The sequence below is a fragment of the Rhinolophus hipposideros genome (assembly GCF_964194185.1).
Source record: "Rhinolophus hipposideros genome assembly, chromosome: 22".
Classification (NCBI taxonomy): domain Eukaryota; kingdom Metazoa; phylum Chordata; class Mammalia; order Chiroptera; family Rhinolophidae; genus Rhinolophus; species Rhinolophus hipposideros.
The window spans coordinates 15212623-15230444 of NC_138068.1; the positions used below are offsets into that span (position 1 = coordinate 15212623).

The 17822-nt window shown below is 41.1% G+C and overlaps 1 protein-coding gene across 3 annotated transcripts in view; it reads left to right on the forward strand.

The window, feature by feature from the left end:
• Nucleotides 1-17822, forward strand: part of CHD6 (chromodomain helicase DNA binding protein 6) — a 181936-nt gene that overhangs the window by 49843 nt on the left and 114271 nt on the right. For all 3 annotated transcript variants that reach the window (XM_081034142.1, XM_081034144.1, XM_081034143.1), the window contains exon 3: nt 10399-10901. In XM_081034142.1, coding sequence (XP_080890268.1) covers nt 10399-10901 — 503 coding nt within the window. The remainder of the gene's footprint in view (nt 1-10398; nt 10902-17822) is intronic.

Here is a 17822-nt window from a genome sequence, read left to right on the forward strand (position 1 = left end):
TTATGAAAAATTAGCTGTGCAGAGGAGAAAGTATTCCTTCCCTAGAACAGCTTTCCAAGTTTTTATAGAGATGCGATCAATTTTTATAGTTTATATATTTTATCATTTTGGATAAAATAACCTCCTGTGCTACAGGTGGTTACATATCAAAGGAACCCAGAGGCCCCAACCAGTGTGGTTCAGGAAGGTGAGATGGGGAGACCTGCCTCTGTGTTGGAAACAGTCTGTCTCTGGTTGGCTGGTTTTTCTTTTACAGAATTGAATGACAGCCTGGTAACCGAGGAGATCTGTATCCCTTTCCTGCACTGGACCTTTGTGCAAATAGGTTGGGTGGGACCAGCTACTCTCTTCTCCTCTGCTCCTAGGGAGCACTGACCAGTCAGATAAAGGGCAACTCAGGGATTCAGTTACAAAGACTACCCTCTAGTCGGTCCCCAGTAGGTAGATCCTCATGAAACCAAAACAGAACAACCTGTTTGGAGAAATGAATGGACTCGTCTGCTGCCAATTCTTAACAGGAAGAGCGGTGAAGAAATGCTTTCTACACACTGATTTCCTCCTGTCCTGGCCCTGTAGAGTCATCAGCTGGTAGACAAACATTATAGAGAATGCAATTCCATCTGTCAGGAATTTACCCTATGGATATATTTAGACAGGTGTGCAAAACTGTGTATATAAGGGCTTTCTTTGCTGCTTTGTTTATGATAGCAAAAAGGGAAAAGAATTAACACATCCGTCAGAAAGGGGACTATTTAAATTATAGCATAGCCAAGGAGTGGAATATTAGTACGCTGTTGTTAACACTTTACTAAAGAGAACCCCAAACCCTCAAAATAGTCTGCATGTTTATTTTTTAAGATGTTCTTCAAGTTAAGTTTTTATTTCAATTAAACATTCTTTACCAAACTCACCCCCAAATAAATTCGAGTTTCTTTCACGATTTTACTGTTTCATATTAAGACCTTTGGTATATCAACCAGCTGGAGGGGTTTCATTTTAGGCCTCACAGTAAGGTTGATGAGTAGGGCGGGGCTTTTATTTAAAAGTTAATATTAGCTATGGTAGAGGAGCGAGTTAACTAAGTGGAGACATTTTCAGGAGGAGTTGGTCCTGCTCCCCTTATAGTTCTGGTGATAGCCCATTCTGATGACTAAACCACAAGAAAAGGCAGAGCATGAAGATAGAAAATGACAGTCGTGCTAAAGTAGTCCACAGGCTTCAGGACTGAGCATGTGTGTAGAGAGTTTGTTGCCTGACGGAGAGGACGCCCATGTTCTAGAAGAACTTGGAGTTTGATTCAATAGAACGGGATTGAAACTCTACCACTTCTCTTTGTAACTTTGGACTAGTTCAGCCTCATTTTTTATCATTTAAATGCCTCATAAGATATTGCTAAAGATTAAATAAGGTAATTCATCAAGTACTTGACATTCAGTAAGTCATTGATAAGGAAATCTTTTAGTATAACAATAAAATTAACCATCAAACTTGGTCCTTTCTCTTACTACAATTCTAAGAGTCAGAAGTAGCAGCAAGCAAAACATCCACTCTTAAAAACCATCGTTCCCGTGAATTCGTTTTTCCTCTTCTTTGGAGAAAATGACATGTAAATAATTCTGATCTTGAAAATTTATCATTTCCCTTCTAACATCTTAACCAAGATGACAGATTTTACAAGTTAATCAAAACTCAGTAATAAATAATCATGCTTCTTGTTCACCAAAAAGAGCACAACAGGAGTAAGTATGCCAAGAACAAAAGGTTTAGGATTGGCTTTGTATTGCCTAAAGGAGTATTGAAAGAAAAATAAGCTTTAATAAAACATTTCAAAATGAACCACAGGGGTGGGCACTATAGTCTTTTATATTAAAAAATAACCTGATTCTAAGTAAGAAATATATATATATATATATATACATGTATGTATATATATGTGTATATATATATATATGTGTATATATATATATATATATATATGTGAAAATCCCTAAGATGACCAAGCAGTATTAGATGGAAAAAGTTAGCTAGAAACATAAAATCTGAACTGTAATCATTGAAAACCCATGTAGCCCTACTGATGTATATAGTACAGCTGAAAATACTTCTTTGTAATGGGACACATCCTGATGTTAGTGATGACAAACCTATACTATGGAAATAACTGATTTTTATTCATCCCAGCCCGTTGCTTGGTGCTGAGAGAAGTACAAAACAGGAAAGTTGTATGTGCTGTATGCTAGGTGATACGGTCTGCAGGCACGTGTGATCGATAGGGCTCCGAGGGGTTTGGGTGCACATTTCCATTGTAGAGGAAGGAGCGTTAAGAAGCACGAATGCGGGAGGAATAGGTAATACACATAGAATTAAAACTCAGGGCTATGACCGGGAGGTTAACCCAGACTCGCAGTCATTAGGAGAGAAAACCGAATAGCATCGCCTTGTCTGTCCTCTCGGAGGAGTCAAGGAGGCTCTGGTGACGGGTTTTCGGAGCAGCGTCGAAGTGGCCATGAAAGACCTAGGACCTGCGACATCTGTCGCTCACACACAGTCGTGGATGTGACTCTGCAGAATTGTCTTCCTTTGCCTAACTTTGACGCACCCTTGGGAAAACTAGCCCAAAACTAGTATTGTGAGTATTATGAAAAAAGCACAAGTGCAACAGGGACCTTTTCCATTTTGATGTGGTTAATAGTTTTCTCATTAACTCACTGTCGGGCCCCTCAGCCCATTCCTTTACTAGTAGTATGGTTTTGGGTAAGTTTTGTAAGTTTTTGGGAACTACATGATACCTAGTGACCAAGGATCAAAAGTTTTCCTTTTGTGAGGATAAATGAAACAATGTCCACTGCTAACAAAACGGGTCAGGGTGGGGGCGGTGCATTGGTCTTCTGGTAGCTGCCAAGCCCATGTTTGATGTTCATTCATTATCCCTCATCTTGGGCCCCTTCTGGGTGAAGTTGAAAAGTCTTAGAAGTTACTTACATTGTCTTGTATGTTATGCTAAGTTGTTTATTCGCTCATTCTGATCTGGGGCACAAACGGATTTATGAAGAAATGGATAGAAGAGGAAAAGTTAATGAGTTGAAAGTTGCCTGGGGAAAGGTTAGGGAAATACAGTGGTATTGGGGAAAGGATGATGGAAATAAAGTAGAGGTAGTTAGAGCGTCTTGCTAATTATTTCTAAGTTTGCTGTATCTGGAACATAAAGGCAGTATCATGAAGTGGTCAAGAGCAGCAGCCCTTGTAACCAGGAGCCAAACTGGATTCACACTTAGCTCTGTTGCTTACTAGCTGTGTGACTTTGGGTGAGTTATTCAACATCTCTGAGCTTCTGCTCTGTATAACCGAGTCATTATTAGAACCAAACATACCTACCTTCTCTTAGAGTTGTTTTGATGACAAAGTCCTTTTTTTAAAAAATTTATTGGGGTGACAATTGTTAGTAAAATTACATAGATTTCAGGTGTACAATTCTGTATTACATCATCTATAAATCCCATTGTGTGTTCACCACCCAGACTCAGTTCTCCTTCCATCACCATATATTTGATAGAGTCCATTTTTAAAACTCAGTATACTGCCTAATACTTAGTCCTTAATAAAATCAGGCATTATCATTATAATTATCATCACGTACATCTGTTTTGTCTTTTAAAATATCAGAACAATTTGAGTACTTGAGTAGTTGTGACTAAAAGGTTAAGACACATAAAAAGAACCATTCCCTATTCATGTACATATAGTATTTCTAATTCCAGGCCAGGGTCTTGCTGGGCCTTTGTATGTGCCAATGGTATGGACAAGGGTTGGCATGAGTTCTGGGCTCGGGCTCTGGTGGCCCAAGAATACAGGAGTTTTATAGGTGGGCCAGAAATAAAGAGGTAGGAAGCAGTCTATATGTGTTGAGCATTTACTTGGCCTAGAAGTTACCACAAAAAGCTTGTGGAAGAGGTCTCTTCCTGGCCTTGGTTGGTGGAATAAACATCATTTCACTTTGGCAGATTAAGAAATTGAATCACTTTGAGGTTTTGGTTTGGCCAAAGCCATAGTTGTTTGGAAATAAAACTCATAGTTTCTAAAAAAAAACACAGGCGCTTATTAAATAATATTTTCCCTCTGTCCTCCTAACTCTTCCGTGTCCGCATCTAAATGATGTAATCTGCCTTCCCCCAGTTTTTGTTACTGCCTGGAATGAACAAATCTTAGGTTGTCTTTGCCTATAGATTTAGAGACATCAAATTTCTAAGACTCTTGAAACATCATAAGAAAAAAAAACACACCACCACTCTACCCTTCCACCCCCATATCCCCTTTTCAATGCAAAAATATGAAAATGGAGGTGGGGAGTAGAAAGCACAGATTGAAGGACTTAGAGGTGGAGGCGGTTTGCAAAAATTCCATTTCCAGATCTGTTGATTACTCTTTAGTTCTTACCTTACTGCTTCTCAGCAGCATTTGACACAGCTGAGATCATTCTGTCTTGAAGTGCTCAGGCATCTGTGGTACCACCCTCTCTTACATGTCTCCCCCCACCCGTGTCACTGGCTTGCCTGCTCCCTCTCACTCTTCGCTGTATGTTCTTTTTCTCAGGGACCCTTAAATATTAGTGTTTCTTGGGTTTTGGTCCTGTTTTCTTCCTTTATAGGTGTTTAATTTATTCTTATAGAAACTTCTCTTGGAAAGTATATCCAAGAACCTACTAGACACCTTTACGTGACTTATCTTTAGATACCTGAAACTGAACTCTCCTCCTCCTCGTTCTAAACCACTGGGACTCAGTGAGAAGCCACATCAGGATCAAAACACCTGCTTTCCCACCCAAAACCCAAAGCACAGGACTCCTGGGAAAAGATGGATTGGGTATACTAAATGCAGGGGCAAAAAAAAGCAGAGAGAGAGGACACACACACAAACACCGCTGTGTAGACGTCCCTTGTTCCTACCCTTCTTCAAATTGGTGTTGCTCACTCAGCACAAATGTATTTGCCAAATAATGAGCCCCAGTTAAACTGCAGTATAATAAAGGCAAGGGCATTTGGGGTTTTCTGCCTTTAGCATATTCCGTAGTCAGGTGACTGTAAGAAACAGTCTTTCAGAAGAAAATGAAGGTGAAGAAATGAAGTCAATCCTATTTTTAATTGGAAAATAACTTTTGCCACCTGAAATGTTTTCCACAAACTGACTCTTTAATAGTAGCAATTGATTCTTATTTTCTCTTTTCACTTTTATTATTTGGACTTGAATAAGAAGACTGAAGTTCTCAAATGTAGATAAGCTTTTCTATTCCTTTTTATGTTTAGCTGATACCTTGATTTCAAGTTAAGTCCAAACATAGAACGTTTTTATCTCCCTGCGGGAGAAGATGAAGACAGACGCAGCCCCGCAGCAGAGCTGGCTGGGCCTTGCTCACTACCGGTTGAAGGTGCCAGGATGGAAGGGGTGGGGCTTTGCAGCTCAGGTGCAAAGTGCACGCGTTGCCCTGCGCTGTCACGTGTAATCGCAGTGCCATTGCCTCTCATATTCTGCCTTGATTCCGAATCCTGATGATTTGGAGGAGCAGCAATTTTCAGGCAAAACAGTTTTTTCTGTTTATTATGAAAATCTTTAAATTTTTTCTATTACATATATGTGAAATGTTTTCCATTATAAATATCATGAAAGTAACACATTTTCATTATTGAAAATTTAGATATCCGTGTGAAAGTCAAACCATCAAATGTGCACAGCCTCAAATGATTGCAATTAACAGTCTGTTCGTTTTCTTCCATTCTTTTTTCTATGCACAGGTATTTGTTGTCATCTTTGTTTACATGTATAATTTTATAGACTTTTCTTTTTGAAATGGAAAATAGTCATTTCATCCAATAACCATCTGATTGAGTTTTACTGTAAGCCACAAAGATAAGGGAACACTTCCTCATGAAGCTTACATTCTAGTCATGGGAGACAGATAAAAACAAATAAATAAGAACTTTCAGAAAGTTATAAAAAAAGAAGTGAAAGTTGCCCACAGGTCTTTCACCCAGACATAATGATGATTAATATTTCGTATGTGTCCTAAATCTGTTTTTAACAGTTAGTGTTGTTATAGCATTTAAAAGAAACAAAAATGGGATTACATGATAGGTTTTTTGTTTTTTTTTTTACTTTCCAACATATCGTGGACTTTTTTAAATGTCAACTAAAACTTTGTGTGATAATGTAATGTCTGCATAGTATTATTCCATATGACGTGCTATTTAAGCATTTTCCTAAAGGTTGACAATAAGTTATTTATAGTTTTTTCTCTATTAACAATTCTGTATTAGATATTCTTGTATATAAAATCTTTGAGAACCTAAATGTTCCTTTAATTTGTGTTCTAAAAGGGAAATTGCTTCATTTGAAACACATACTCACAATTAAAATTTTTGCCACGCTCCCCTGCAAAAAGGCTTTTTTTTAATTGATGTTCCTGCCAGCAACGTACGAGAGGACCATTTTTGGTATGTTCTTATATTGGGTGTTTTTTTTTAATTTATTGGGGTGACAATTGTTAGTGAAATTACATAGATTTCAGGTGTACAATTCTGTATTACATCGTCTATAAATCCCATTGTGTGTTCACCACCCAGAGTCAGTTCTCTTTCTATCACCATATATTTGATTATATTGGATTTTAAAAAGTTGAGATAATAATCCACATACCATAAAATCCACATATTTAAAGTGAGCAGTTCAGTGGTTTTTTAGCATAATTCACAAGATGGTATAAAGATCGCCATTATCTGATTCCAGAATTTTTTCAGCACCTCTAAAAGAAACCTTATACCCATTAGCAGGTGCTTTCCATTCCCTCTGCTCTCAGCCCCTCACAACGTACTTATCCTACTTTCTGCCTCTATGGATTTGATTATTCTGGACATTTCATATAAATGGTATCACAATATGTGGTCTTTTGTGTCTGGCTTCTTTCACTTAGCATAATGTTTTCAAGGTCTGTCCATGTTGTAGCGTGGATGGTTTTCTTAATTTGAGTCTATTTTGACTTTGAAGTATTTGAGTGATTCTTAGGGAGATGACCCAGGTTTGTCCTTCGACCTCTGTTTGAAAAGCATTGACCTAGGACATAACTTTCTGTTAGTTCTTAAATCCTTTACAACTGACTCGAATCCGGTTCATCTAGATTCAGATCTTTAAGAGTCTTCTCCAGGAATATTGTAGATGGATAATTTTGAATCAGAGAAATGGGTTTTATTACTAGCAGTGCAGTTTATGAGCCAGCATTGTTGCATGTTTTATCAGCCAGCCTCTCTCCATTCTCCATTTCATCCGTGTATTTCTAGATACTTGTCTCAATTTAAATTGTCAATGTAATATCAAATATTGTTGGTACCATAGTCCGTCGTCGCCAGTCTGTGCCTTTTGGGGCCATTTTCAAAGTGATGAATTAATGTCCTTCATGGTAGAATCTGAAACAAAGACTTTATTTAGGCTCTTTGCTTCTTCCCCCACTGACTTTTGAGACACATGGAAGAAATATTTTTTAATCCTCAGCAGATATGTTTTCCAAACTCCCAGCAAGGTGCCTTAAAAATAAAAAAGGAAAACATTTCTGGTGGATTATTGACATTCAAGATTATAATTTTATATTTTTTATTACTAATATCTGTGTTTTGGGATACTTCCCCCTTTTCAACATTAACTGATTGTGCTGCATTTCGTGGGTCCCAGCTCTGCCACTCTCTAGGACTCTAACCTTGACAAGTGGCTCCATCTCTCTGAAATGATGATCTTATCTATAAAATGAGGGGGTAGACGACTGATTCTTGGGAGTGGTATTGCTGGGACATCAGGTAGGTATGTGTTTAGTTTTACAAAGAACTGCCTGACCTTTTTCCAAAGTGGTTGTATATGCCGTCACATTTAACATTTCTAACCAGGCCTAATCATGCTGGTCTGGTGGCCCAGTGATCGTTATGGTTCCCTGGGATGACATAAAATGCTCAATGAAATGAGCATTAGCTTTTGGCCAGAGGATTCAGAGCCGAGCTCCTCTCTCACTAGGCCTATGGTCTTGGATACATCCCTTAACAGAATTAATCTTCCATTTTTCCATATACAAAATAGGCATCTTTGTACTAACTTTGTAGGATTGCTGTAAAGATTAGATATCAGGAAACATGCTTCAAACGATTCCAAACATATCCATATGATATGTGTCCAATAAATGTTAGCTGCTGCTATGGTTATTGCCTAATGAGTGAATGTCCAGGTAACTCCATCTGCCTTAGCTTCTTTGGAGAGCCATCTCCTTCAGAAGAGAGATCTGGACATGAGAGGTGAGTTGATGAGAGGGTCCCACTTTCACTTACAGAGAGCTGCCTTGGTGGGATTAAGTCTTTAATGTGTTGTCTTTGAAAGCCTCTTTAATAAACAAACCTGCGTCTCTTGCTTTTTTAGTATGTCCACCCTTGCATGCTAAGCAAAAAGTTCTTCCCTGAGGGCCAAGTGTCCTTGGCACAGAACTCAGTAATATGCCAGGGATGGATGGCTTTGTACTCACAGGATCCAAGCTTTAACTGGGTACCTGTTACTGCACTGTTGGGTGTCTTGTGGCCTTGGATTTCCTTCTTATTGTGGCAAAAAACACATAAAATTTACCATCTTAAGCATTTTCTTGTGTTTGATTTTAAATTCCTTTTAAGGTTTCTTAGCTCCTCCTTTTCGAAAACTATCTCAAGTACTGAGTCAGCAGTGAGGCAGTCAAACTGAATTGTTTTCCTCCTTTTTTTCTTTTTTTTTTAAGTATTGAGTCCTGCCAGAATGACCAATTTCCTCTGGATTTAGGCTTGTTTCATAACTGAGGCTGGACTGCAGTTATGATAAAGATCCAAGAAAATTCTTCTCTTTCATCTTTTTCTCCTGGGATTCTCAGTGTTATGTTTGGGACTATGAGACAAGGGAAGGGAACTGGAAAAAACAGGAGGGGAAATACACAGCTGAATTTTGCACTCTCCATCACTCCCAGTGTGAGCCAGGAAGTCTGAGCACAGATTGGGTAACGAGAACACTGGCGGCAAACCACACCACCTGGGCGAGTGTCTGTGCCCTTTTGCACAAGCCAGGCCTCTTGGTAGGAGAGCAGGCAATTCACAAATGGTGCTATTCCTAAGCTATCACCCAAAGATGATTTGTAGCCATCTTCCTGGAAAGCCTGCTTATGCCTCCCAGGCTCTCTTTAAGTTATTAATTTGTTCTTGACCCAAAACAAGTGACTTATTTGGGTTATTTATTACAGGAGAGCGTGTTATTCGCTGAAACTAGCTTCTACGTTACCCGATTACTGCCAACCTTAGCTTGGTTTTGAAATGACAAAAGTACTTTGTCACAGCAGACCTGAAAGTATGACTTGTAACTTAAACGCTTCCAAAGGGATGTTTCCTTAAAAGTGGTGACTTTAGGAGGCTGGACTTTGATTCGATGGTGCTCAAAAATAGCTTTGAAACTTCCTTTTTAGGGTTGCCCTCAGTACCTGTGACACATTCTTTCTAATGGCGTCAATCATAATAAAGCTTCCTTCTATACGGGTGGTGGGTTTTTGCAAAGGTTGTTTGCCGCTGCGTCTCGTGAATAAGTTAGATGATCATACAGAAGAACATTATTTTTAGTTAAAAATAAAAATTTTTAATGATCCAGATTTTCTTGTTGAAAATCAAACCAGCTGAATGTTGATGCTGCTTGATATGTGGAAGCTAAGATTTGGGGGGAAAGCAACATACTGAATTGGACCGTGCGACCTGATCACCCAGTGATAATCACCTTTATTCATGACCACATTGGAACAGAACTTTTGTGAGTTAGCGTGATACCCGTAAATGCTATTCTGGGTCAGAACAGTGTGCCTAGGATTTTAGGTCTGCTAGTGGCACCTGAAGGTATTTTGTGGGAGATTGTTGTTACTTGTTCTAGACATGGCGCTTAAAAAGTGTTTCAGATTTCTTCACGTAACATGGAAAATCCTTCAGGTTTTTAAACGTGCATTTCTTACATAATATGCTAACAACTTGGGATAGTTCTACCAGGGCAAAGGCTAACACAAACACTGTGTGTCCTGTTTGCCACCATCTCCCCAAGGCGTAGGCCAGGAGGAACTACTGTGTTTCCTCGAAAATAAAACCCAGTCTTATATTCATTTTGGCTCCAAAAGATGCAGTAGGGCTTATGTTCAGAGGATGTCATCCTGAAGAGTCACGCTAGGGCTTATTTTCCAGTTAGGTCTTATTTTCGGGGAAACATGGTAACACATAGTAGGAGCTCTGTAAATGCTGACTAAACCCATGCGTTCAGAGTTACTAACGAGCTTTGTGTGAAGCATGCAGGGGAAGAGTAATTTTCTTGTTTCTCTCTTTTTCACAGTTGTCACACTTAAAAGTTCTGAGTCACTCCCCAATGTCTGATGCCTCTGTCAATTTTGACTACAAATCTCCCTCCCCGTTTGACCGCAGCACCGATCAGGAAGAGAAAATTGAAGATGTTGCCAGTCACCGTCTGCCCCAGAAGGACCTGCACGCTGCCGAAGAGGAAGCTGAGACGCTTTTTCCTAGGAAAATGACATCCCATAATGGGATGGAGGACAGTGGGGGAGGGGGCACTGGAGTGAAGAAGAAACGGAAGAAAAAGGATCCAGGAGAGCAGGAGGGGGCAGCAAAGGGAAGCAAGGACAGGGAACCCAAGCCAAAGAGGAAGCGAGAACCCAGGGAGCCCAAGCGGCCCCGGGAGCCCAGGGGGGCCAAGGAGCCCAAGCCGAAGGATGGAGCAAAGAAAGTGCGGAAGCCCCGTGAGGCCTCAGGCACCAAGGAGGCCAAAGAGAAGAGGAGCGGCGCCGACTCTGCTGCCAGGACGAAGTCCAAGAAGGCCAGGTATGCCCTTTCTCCCGCCCCGGACACTTGGCTCCGTGTCCCCGGAGCGGTTTGCCTTTGGCCTTCCTCCAGCCCCTGGACAGAGCTTTGCCACTTTCGGCCAACATGAGCCGCTTTCTCACCTCCTAATGAGAGAGATAACCTTGTAGCACTGGCCCTGCAGTTTCTTCCATTTCTTTTGGGTTTGGAATGTTAGCACCACCAGGTGTAAGGGAAGGGACGTCCAGGTGTGATGCCGGAGGGCAGTGGTGTGGGAACAGCAGCGGTGGAGAGAGGCAGAGGCGGGTGCACAGCCCCGGGCATCCACCGTGTGGACGGTCTGGGAGAACCGAACGTGCGCGCAGACTCCGGACAGAAAGGCACTGCCTCGCTTCCCTAGGCTGCCAGCTCTCCAGGGCACAGCGTCCCTGGTCTTTTCTCTCATTCGGTCATTCACACAGTGCCTGACACATCAGCAGGTGCTCAGGGAACGTTGAGCTAGTGAGACTAGAGGAGACCGCAGTGCTTGTGGAGGGCGACCGGAGGACGTGGGTCTGGATTCAGGGCGGAGGGTGATAGATACCTGGCTGTACATCCGGTCCGCAGCCAACCGCTCTTCATTCAAGCAATTCGGCATTTGTCATCTGTACACGAAAGTAATGGTTTACGTTGGTCTCTGTCTAAATTCTTGATGCAGAACATTCTGTTTGAACTTTTTGAGGACATAGAAAACAAAAAATACGTAACTTCTAGATATTTAAGAGGAATTAAGTTTCTAAAATCTAAGTGCAGAGGCAGAATACAGACCAGGAGCACCCATGAAAATGCCGAGATCCATATGAATGCCAACAGAATAGAAAGTCATGAGTCCATCAGGCCTGTATGGGTCAGGCATGGAGAAAGAAGTAAGTTTTAAAGAGAGAAAGCATTTTAGGTGGTGTCTGCTGTGATTCGGAATTTACTACTATCTGGTTCAGTTCATTTTCAGAAGGATGGTTGGGAGCAGATGGATAATTTCATAATCGGAGTTAAAAATGCCTGATTCATTCCCTTCTGGCTGGCAGGTGATTTCATCTTTCAGTATATCATAGAGGCTTGCATGGGATCCTAGGAATGCGGGACCTAAAATACCTTACAGAAGGTGGAGAGAGATAGGTAGATTCAAGCTTCTGACTAATGAGAAACTCATGGGCTAGGTTTCTCAGTAAGTGTACCCTGATCGCGGATGTGTGTAGGGGGTGAGTTTCTGTCTTCTGCCAGTAACTTGCATCTTCAGATTACTTTGGAGAAGCTGAAGTGGTTCTTCAGGGTAATAGCATGTGTGAAGAAGGAGAATCTGACATGAACTAATGGAATGACTTATTTTGGTTATTACAGAAAACAAAGAGGAATCCTCAAGGATAAAGTTTTAGAATTAGAGCGATTAGAGGAGAGTTCATAGCTCTAACGGGGAGTTTGGTTTGTGTGTAGAAGGCAGTAGGTGTCAGAGCTCACTTTAGCCACTGTTTTCTGGTGCTTACAATTTTCTTCTCTTCCTTAAAAGGAATTCACATTTGCTTTGTGTGGGATATGAAACAAGGTGGTGAGTATATAGACATTGCCGTAAAGTCCATTTTGGGGCAATGAGGAGGCATTTCACAAAACAAGGTGGGGTGTGACATGTATGGGTAGCAACATTGAGGGAACCTGATTTAGATCTAACTAGTCTGTGTAAAATTAGTTGGAGAAGTTCTTGGTAGTGTTTTCAAGTATGCTAACTTAGAAAACAGTAGAACCTCTTGAGGTTTAGAAATCCAGAAGACCCCCTTTGAGGGGATGCTGACAGATAGGACTGGTTATCTCTAGAAATGTAGCCAAGTTACAGTATGAGGCAGCTTTCTCTCTTGATTTTGGGACCACGTATGTGAGGTTGAATTCTACAGTGTAACCAAGATAGGGTTCTGGACTGGTGAGCCTTTATGTATTTATAAAATTGCTTTGGTTCCATTAATTAATGACCGCACTGGTCAGCAGAAGCAGTTTTAGTTATAACAGGATGACATTAATTGATACAAAAATATATGTTGGTAATTAAGTCTCAGTTTTTTGTGCTCTTTGATTTACTCTCTTGCAGATTGGCTCAAGTACATGTTTTGATGTGAGCAGTTATTGATTAGCCCCTGGATAATACTTGATGGTTACAAATGATTCACTGACTGCTTGGATTATTGTAGGAGCTCCACAAATTGATTTAAGGGCTTCCAGTCTTTTCCTCTTTCAGTCCATCTTGCCAGCTGCCACCTGGCTAATCTTTCTGAAGCACTGCTGTTATTTATGTTTGTAGTTGGTAGTGGTAGTAATCAAACCTTCTCTTCCCCTCTCTTCGTTCAAATCAGTTGGGAAATAATCAACAGAGATGGAGATGCAATTATCAGCTTTATTATTGATAAGCTGGATTGTAGAACTGCCATTGGCTTGTGACCGGAATCAGGCTTCTTGTTAGTTACTCCCTCCGTCGAGTTGATCCATCAGAACTGCAGGCACGTACATCCCTGAGCAAAGAGAGGAGAGGATGCTGAGCCATGTATGCTCCATTCCTTTTCCCAGTCTCACCCGGCTGGTAGGTACCCAATCAGAGGAGTGAGAGGAATTTGAACAAGGGTGGAAAATAGGTTTCCTGACGTTCCCTCCTTAGGAGTAGAACATGATTTTCCTCTTGAGAACATGGGTACAGGGAAATGCGATTCCCTCTAACAGTTGATGCTCTTAGAAACTTCTCATTGTTCCTGCTGCCTCCAGGACAAAAGCTAGGCTCTTTCTCTGTTACTTAGACCCCCTGGGTCTGACCTCTCACGGTCTTCCCGCCTCTGACAACAGACCTCACCAGCTAGATCTCACTGGCCCGTAAAGGTACTCGACGCCGTGCTCCTTTGGACTGCTCTTGCTCTTTCTCCCAGCCTTATGCCCTTTGTCCTTCTTCAGTCTCCTAAGCCTTCTCTGTTCTTCAGGTCTGAGCGCGAGTCCCAGTTCCTCCATAGAGTTTCTCCAAACCAGTGTGCTAGCTCATCCCCTCTGAACTTCCCGAGTACTTGCAGTCTCACTTCGCATTATAAATCAGAGACTCACACCTGGGAAGACTAAAGCAGATTTGATCCAACCAACCCTGTTGTACTGCAGCCAGGGAAATGGAGACCCACAGAGCCATGACTTGTTTACAAGAGTGTGTCGTATACTCCGACTTCCTAATTCCCAGTCCTGTACACTTCCCTCTGCAATAGGCTCTTCTCAAACATACATACATTTGTTTTCATGTACCTGTGGCTTGTCTCCTCAACAAAAGGTGAGTGCCTGAGGTCAGGACCACCATGCTTTTTGTCTCTTGTGTCCCCGGGGATTGGTCAGGTTATTGGATACATAGGAGACATATATATGTAATATATATGTTAATTTATACAAGTAACTAATCTCATATAAATAATATATAATTAATATGTAAAATAAAATTTAGTTAATATGCATATAGAAGGTGCCAAAAAAAGTGTACACATTTTAAGAAAGGAAACTTGTATTAAAATTGTAATACTCAATATATACTGATAACAAAAGATGAATGCAAGTCACATTTGACTTCTGCAATTACAAGAGATGCTCAGAGTGGTTACCATCAGAGTCCAGATACTTCTGATTATGGTGAACTACTGCTTGAGCAACGTTGACCAAAGTGTCCACTTGTATGCATGTTTTGACACCCCCAGTATATATCTGTTTTTATATATTATAATATATAATTTATATATTAAGTACATATTTTATATATATAATTTGTTTTCCTGAAATAATGAATAGAGAGAGCTCTTCTCCCGGAAAATAAGACTCGTGTAGGTATCATATAATAACTCCCATTGTTAAGTAACAGTACGTGATGTCTCCATTTTATAATTAAAGAAATGAAAATCTCTTTTTTAAAGATTTTTATTAAAATATAGCTAACATACAATATTATATTAGTTAAAGGTGTACACAATAGTTTGTCAATATTTATATACCTAAAGAAGTGACTACCACAAGTCCAGCAACCATCTGACGCAGTCCCATGCTATTACAGTATTATTGACTATATTCCCCATGCTGCACATTACATCCCCATGACTTACTTGTTTTATACCTGGAAATTTGAATCTCTTATTCTCATTCATCTTTTCCCCCTCCTTTTCAATTTTTGAATTATAGTTGACATTCAGTATTATTTTATATTTCAGGTGTACAGCATAGTGGTTAGACATTTATATATAATTTTTTTTAATTAAAGTTTATTGGGGTGACAATTGTTAGTAAAGTTACATAGATTTCAGGTGTACAATTCTGTGTTACATCATCTATAAATCCCATTGTGTGTTCACCACCCAGAGTCAGCTCTCCTTCCATCACCATATATTTGATCCCCCTTACCCTCATCTCCCACCCTCCACCCCCCTTACCCTCTGGTAACCACTAAACTATTGTCTGTGTCTGTGAGTTTTTGTTTCTCCGTTGTTTGTCTCGTTCTTTTGTTGTTTTTGGTTTACATACCACATATGAGTGAAATCATATGGTTCTCTGCTTTTTCTGTCTGACTTAAAAGAAATGAAAATCTTCAAGGTAACTTGTCCAAGGCACAAAGCTAATCCTGAGCTGCACTGTCAGGATTTGACTCCAGGCTCACCTGACTGTAAAACCCACTTTTTTCTCCCACAGCTTTGTGCCTCTTTATCCCTTGCTAGGGAAAGTCAGGAATGGAAAATGAAGGTGGGGGAAGATTCCAGTTTAAGAGAAATGGTTTTTTATTTGTGGGAAACACCCCTCTTCTATAGGGTTTCCTTTTGCACATGTTTGCACACTCCGCAGGATTCCCTTAAGGACCAGGAGGCTCCAGCTTTTTCCCGTGCTGTATCTCTGCATTTGAGGCAGCAGATAGATAATTGAAAGTGTTTCTTCTCCTCAGTAGTTGGTAGAGTCTCGCACATTTTCCTTTTCAAGGATGATATTAATAGTGATGAATATTCATTTACTGCGTAATGGATAGAAGTCCAAAATGCCCAAGTGGGAGAAGCCTTTTTTAAAAAAACCTACCCTCTTTCCTTTTCTTTGATTATCTTGGAGTCTGAACATTATTTCATTCCTTTATTGTCTTAAACATAAGAAAGGAAGCTCCCCCGGGATACTAAGTTGGGCTCTATCATTTCCCCACCTCTGAAATTTACAAGTTCACTTAGCATAGCTTATTTGCTTTTACTTTTGTTTACTTTTTCACAAAGAGGATGGGGCCACCGGCCTCACAAGACATACACAGGTGTACTTGTGTGTACATGCAAACATACGGACTGACCTATACATATGTAGGCACAAGTGCTCATCTAATGTTGATAACGGCTTTGGGAAAATGCTTTGTTGTTAGAAAAGCACCTTGCCAGTTCCTCAGGGAAGCCAGATTTTTACCTGCTGAGAAAAAAAATTTCTCACCAAGGAGCATTATGTGATATAATGGATACTGTCCGCAACAATAGTTGTTGGATCGTAGGTGCCTGTGAATTTTGTATTTCTCTTTCCTGAAATGGCCTTTAGTAAAGTGCTGTCAGCCTCACAGCACTAAAGCACGGCTCACTGAGCAGGAAAGAGGACCCATTTCAGTGTGTGCGTGAGGCTGCCTGGTGTTTACTCATGTGTAGGGAGTACCCGAGGAGTAGGTGGACAGCCCTTCCGGTTGCATGCTCTTCAACTGGGGGCAGAGTGATTCTCGGAACTGGAGCTTGCCTTTGGAAACGGGGGTCTTTTATTGTCAGTTGAGGGCAGAGTATAAGCTTTGGTACGTGTGCACATGTCAGAATGGTTTCTAGTCTCTCCAACGTCAAGAAGTTAATCAGTGTGCTGGCCCCGTTGGAGGCCTGTGTACCTAGATCTCTGGTTTACGGCCTAAGGAATCACCTGGACAGCTTGTTAGAGAAGTAGATTGATTCCCTGACCACTTGCCTAGGGAATGATTTATTAGGTCTGGGGCAGAGCCCAGGAATCTGCACTTGCAAAGGCTGCCAGATATTTAGAGTGTAGCTGGTTCTTAGACCGTCCTTTGTAAAGCGGATGAAAGAGCGCAGCAAATGGAGCATATTTACGTTTTTATATTTAACATCTGCTAGGAATGAAACACCAAAAAGAGGAAAAGAAATGAATGGTGTGATTAGCCTGTGAAATAATAAGAAACGTATGTATTGGTCTCTGCCCATGTGACTGGTACAAAACTCCTGAAACCTTGTAAATTCCTAAGTGATAAGGGCACGAGGCGCATCTCTTGTTCTAATGTTTGGTCTTTGACCCCATCCCTGACACAAGGCTCCTAAAACCCTTGTCATTTCCTAAGTATAAGAGCACTGGGAGCGTCTCTTGTTCTACCAAGCCACTCGGGGTGGGCTCCTGGGTGGGGGCTGGTCACAAGGAAGACCCAGCCGGATTAGCAGCTTGGAGTTTTCAGCCCCACCCCACCCCACCCCAGAAACAGCTGTGAATTGATCATGCCTACATGAGGAAGCCTCCGTAAAATCCCAGTAGTGGGGGTTTGAAGAACTTCCAGGTTGGTGAACATGTCCACATGCCGGGAGGGTTGTACACCCAACTCCACAGGGGCAGAAGCTCCCGCGCTCCACACCTCTCCGCCATATATCTCTTCATCTGGCTGTTCATCTGTATCCTTGGTCATAACCTTTAACAAATTGATAAACGTGTTTCCCTGAGTTCTGTGAGCCGCTCCAGCAAATTAATTGAACCCAAGGAAGAGGGGGTCGTTGGAACCTCTGATTTATATCGCTCACTGGTCAGAAGCACAGGTGACAACCAGAGCTTGTGACTGGCATTTGAAATGCGGTGGAGGCAAGCAGTCTTGTGGGACTGAGCCCTTAACCTCTGGGATCCAACACGATCTCTGGGTAGATACTG